The sequence below is a fragment of the Geospiza fortis genome, unplaced genomic scaffold (assembly GCF_000277835.1).
Source record: "Geospiza fortis unplaced genomic scaffold, GeoFor_1.0 scaffold81, whole genome shotgun sequence".
Taxonomy (NCBI): domain Eukaryota; kingdom Metazoa; phylum Chordata; class Aves; order Passeriformes; family Thraupidae; genus Geospiza; species Geospiza fortis.
Genome location: NW_005054318.1, coordinates 1,066,472 through 1,070,023, shown reverse-complemented (window position 1 = coordinate 1,070,023; position 3,552 = coordinate 1,066,472). Strand labels below are relative to the sequence as shown.

Genomic DNA, 3,552 nt, shown 5'->3' with positions numbered 1-3,552 from the left:
GGCAGTGGTGCTTCGGCAAACCCCGGCCGCAGCCCCACGAGCGAGCCCTGCTCGTGGCCTTCTCCCGCACCCAGAGGAAGGAGAACCTCTTCAAGGAGATCCGGGATAAGATCAAGGCCCTGGGCAGCCCCCCCTTCCTGGAGCCCCCCGATCCTGGGCAGGAGGCGTTCCTCAGGCGCAGGAAGAGGAGGACCACCATTGCGGCCCGCTCTGGGGGCAGAGGCCACGGCAAGAAGGCGAAGACGCGCTGCAGCAGGAAGCCCCTGCACGTGAACTTCAAGGAGCTGGGCTGGGATGACTGGATCATCGCCCCCCTGGATTACGAGGCCTATCACTGCGAGGGGGTCTGCGACTTCCCGCTGCGCTCCCACCTGGAGCCCACCAACCACGCCATTATCCAGACCCTGATGAACTCCATGGACCCCGAGTCCACCCCGCCGAGCTGCTGCGTGCCCTCCAAGCTCAGCCCCATCAGCATCCTCTACATTGACTCTGGGAACAATGTGGTTTACAAACAGTATGAGGACATGGTCGTGGAGACGTGTGGCTGCAGGTAGCAATTTCTGCAGCTCTCCCTATCCCTCCTGGCCTTGCTCAGCAGCCCTGCCCATTTTATATATATATATAAGTATAAATATATATATATATATATAAAATATATATATAGATATATACACTCATACACATTTTGGTGTGTGCCTTCCCAAATGCCAAGCTCAGAGCAGGTGTCCCCTGTGTTCCCTGGGCCATCCTGGCCATGAGCCCAGGAGGGATTGGGGGTGCCCCTCTGAGACTGAGGCTGCCACCATCTCTGTGCCTTGGGAACGTCTCCCCAGCCTCTGAGCTCTGCCTGATACACTTGGTTTGCCTAAGTGGAGCTGACGACTTCTTTCCCAAAGGTTTTGGAAAATGTCTAGCCAAAATTGTTTTGGTCAGAATGATGACCTGGGGTGGGGGCATGTGGAGTGTTGTCTGCAGCAGAGGGATCAGGTCAGCATCACCCTCTGGCTGTGGCAGTGCGATGGAGGTGAGGTAGGAATGCTCTTTTCTTTGAGTCAGATGAGTTTTTCTGGCAGTCTTCAAATTGCTGCCCTGAGTTTCCTGGTGGAAAAATAAGGGATCCCTGGGGGAAAGCAGGGGGTGGAGAACCTGTGGCTGTCATGGGTTGTAATCACTTGGTCCAGACCTGTTTCCAGACCACAAACCTGGGAGAGGTTTGTGAGTCTGCTGGCAGAGACAGGAGAGAAGGACAACCAGAGGCTAAAAGAGTCAGGTGTGAAGCAGATCTTGTGCTCTTACAAAGACGGAAGTGGCCCTGGGAGGCGTTAGCTGGAGATGCCTCCACTCCACATGGTCGGAAGCGCTGGCTTTGCTGTGTGTGTCTTGCAGGAGGTACTGGTGGGTGGGTCCCCTCCCTTTCCTGCACAAAACTGTGTTTCCGAGGCATACTGGGAGCCCAGCATCAGGCCTGCAAGTCACACAGCCATCCTGAGCGTGTCTGGAGAGAAACAAAGGTCCCAGGTTCCCTAGGGAAGAGCCATTTCGCTCGGGTTCTTCTCTTTCCAAATAATCTCTATAAAAGCACTAAGCTCCACCCTGTCTTCCTTTGGCATCGATTTCCCAGGGAGCTGTGTCCCTCCCTGGAGTGCTGGCTGCTCCTTGCTCCATTAAGGGAGCTGGATCCTCCAGGAACAGACCTTTCCCATGCAGAGGGCTGAGTGCTACCCTCAGGGACTGCTATGTGAAGTGGGCTGCTTTGACATGTGCTGAAAGGGTTTTAGTAACTCAGGAGCTGAGTTAATAAATTACCTTTAAAAGAGAGAAGCTCTTCATCCATGCCAGGGTGTGCTTTGGGTGCTGGGAGGCATTTTTGCTGCACCTCAGTGGGTTTTGGTGCCAAACTTTGGCTTGCTGGGTGGCTTTGCTTAGACCAGAGATGTGTTTGCACAGATTTTGTGTTTGATGGTTTGTTTTTTTCTTGTGGCCAGGGTGTTGGTGTGTAAGCATCAGTGCTTATTAGCGATGGTAGTTTGCTTTTGGAGGAGGTAAATCCCTGCTGGAAACATGGGGTTTTTCCTACAGAAATCCAGTTGTCCTCTGTGGCAGGGGTGTTCTGCTGGGAGGCCCGAGCCTGGCCAGGGCAGAGAGGGGGTCACCTCAAAGAACTCTGCTGAGATCCAAATGATTTCAAAGATCAGAAAAGCCTTGGTGAGGTTCAACAGCCCCTTCCCCCCAAGTGCATCAGTAGGAAGAGAATGTGTCCATGGAAAACAGTGACAGATCTGCTGGCATAACCCCCCCAGCCTCCCTCCATCCCTGCCCATGGAGCCTGCTCTGCATCCTCAGGCTGGGGCTGGTGGCAGCTCAGAGGAGCGAGTGTGGGGCCCATAAGTCTCATGTACCCCCTTGACATCTGCAGAGATCCTGTTTTTACATTTGTGCATCCAAGAGGGAAACCCATGTCCCTACCTCAGCATGCATGTAAATATATGCTAATGGTGTACCTGCCTCCAGGAGGATGCTCAGAGATGGGGGCCAGGGGGAGAAGAGGAAGGATCAGGTCCATGCCATGGGTTTTCTCCCTGTCAGTATTTGGGGAGGCTGGGGTCCCTGAGCAGGTTTGTGGATTTCCTCTGCCCTTTGGCTTCAGCACAGCTGGCTGGGGAAGGAGGTTGGCACAGCAGTGCTTGAGCTGCCAGATTCCACATCAGTTATAAAGTTACCAAGCTTTGGAAGTACCTAATTTTTCAATTGCCTTTGGTTGTTTGATAGTTTTTCTCACTGCCGAGACAATTTTTTTAAATGTTTTTGTTTCCTTTACCCCCTCCCCTTCCTCCAAATATTTGTGGTGAGGGTTCATGGGCAGTTCACATCCAAGCAAGATATATATAGTTCCTGGCAGCCCCTGCTGGCTGGTGGCTCTTGTAAGCCTCCACCAAAAAGGTGTCCTGAGACCTGCTCCTGTGGTCCTGTGTCCCGGGGGTGGTAATGCCAGTGACTCCCAGTTCTTGTGGGTATTTTTCATCCAGAGTTGCAGGGAACAGACAGATGTCACCCACCTCAGGTCTGGAGGTGGCTGATGGAGAGTAGGGTGACAGGTTGAGTCTTGCAGCTCTTCACCCCAACCCCAATTCTGGGGCAGTGCCCACTGCTGGGGCTTTTGTCCTGAGCCCCATGATGGCTTTGCTGGTGCTGGGGACAAAAGCAGTGGCTCAGTTGCTGCATTCCATGGCCTGGATCACAAGGATAAACAGGAGGGGAAGATCTGGGGGGAACACAGAGGCTGCTGCTGCTGGCAGTGATGATGTCCATGGTTTCACACATTGGGAACTCAGCCTGGCTCTCCCTGAACAGGAGTGTTTGGTGGGGGAGCAAACATCATCCTCCCAAAGGAGCCCAGAGGTGCTGGGGCTTGTGCCAAGTGTGCCAAGTGTCTCCTGTTCCATTCCTGGGCAAACAACTCTGGAGACAAAGGGAGGGCAAAGGATGGAGTTGGATCCTCTTTCTGCTTCTCTAAGGAGTCAGGGGAGGCAGCTCCCTGCCTGGGGCTGC

At 53.7% G+C, this 3,552-nt stretch overlaps 1 protein-coding gene across 1 annotated transcript in view; it reads left to right on the top strand.

Annotated features, from left to right (window-relative positions):
• GDF7 (growth differentiation factor 7) overlaps window positions 1-807 on the top strand; it is a 2,073-nt gene extending 1,266 nt beyond the window's left edge. Inside the window, exon 2 of the mRNA XM_005420306.2 lies at window positions 6-807. Coding sequence (XP_005420363.1) covers window positions 6-557 — 552 coding nt within the window. The 3' untranslated portion in view covers window positions 558-807. The remainder of the gene's footprint in view (window positions 1-5) is intronic.
• Window positions 808-3,552: the final 2,745 nt, after the last annotated feature.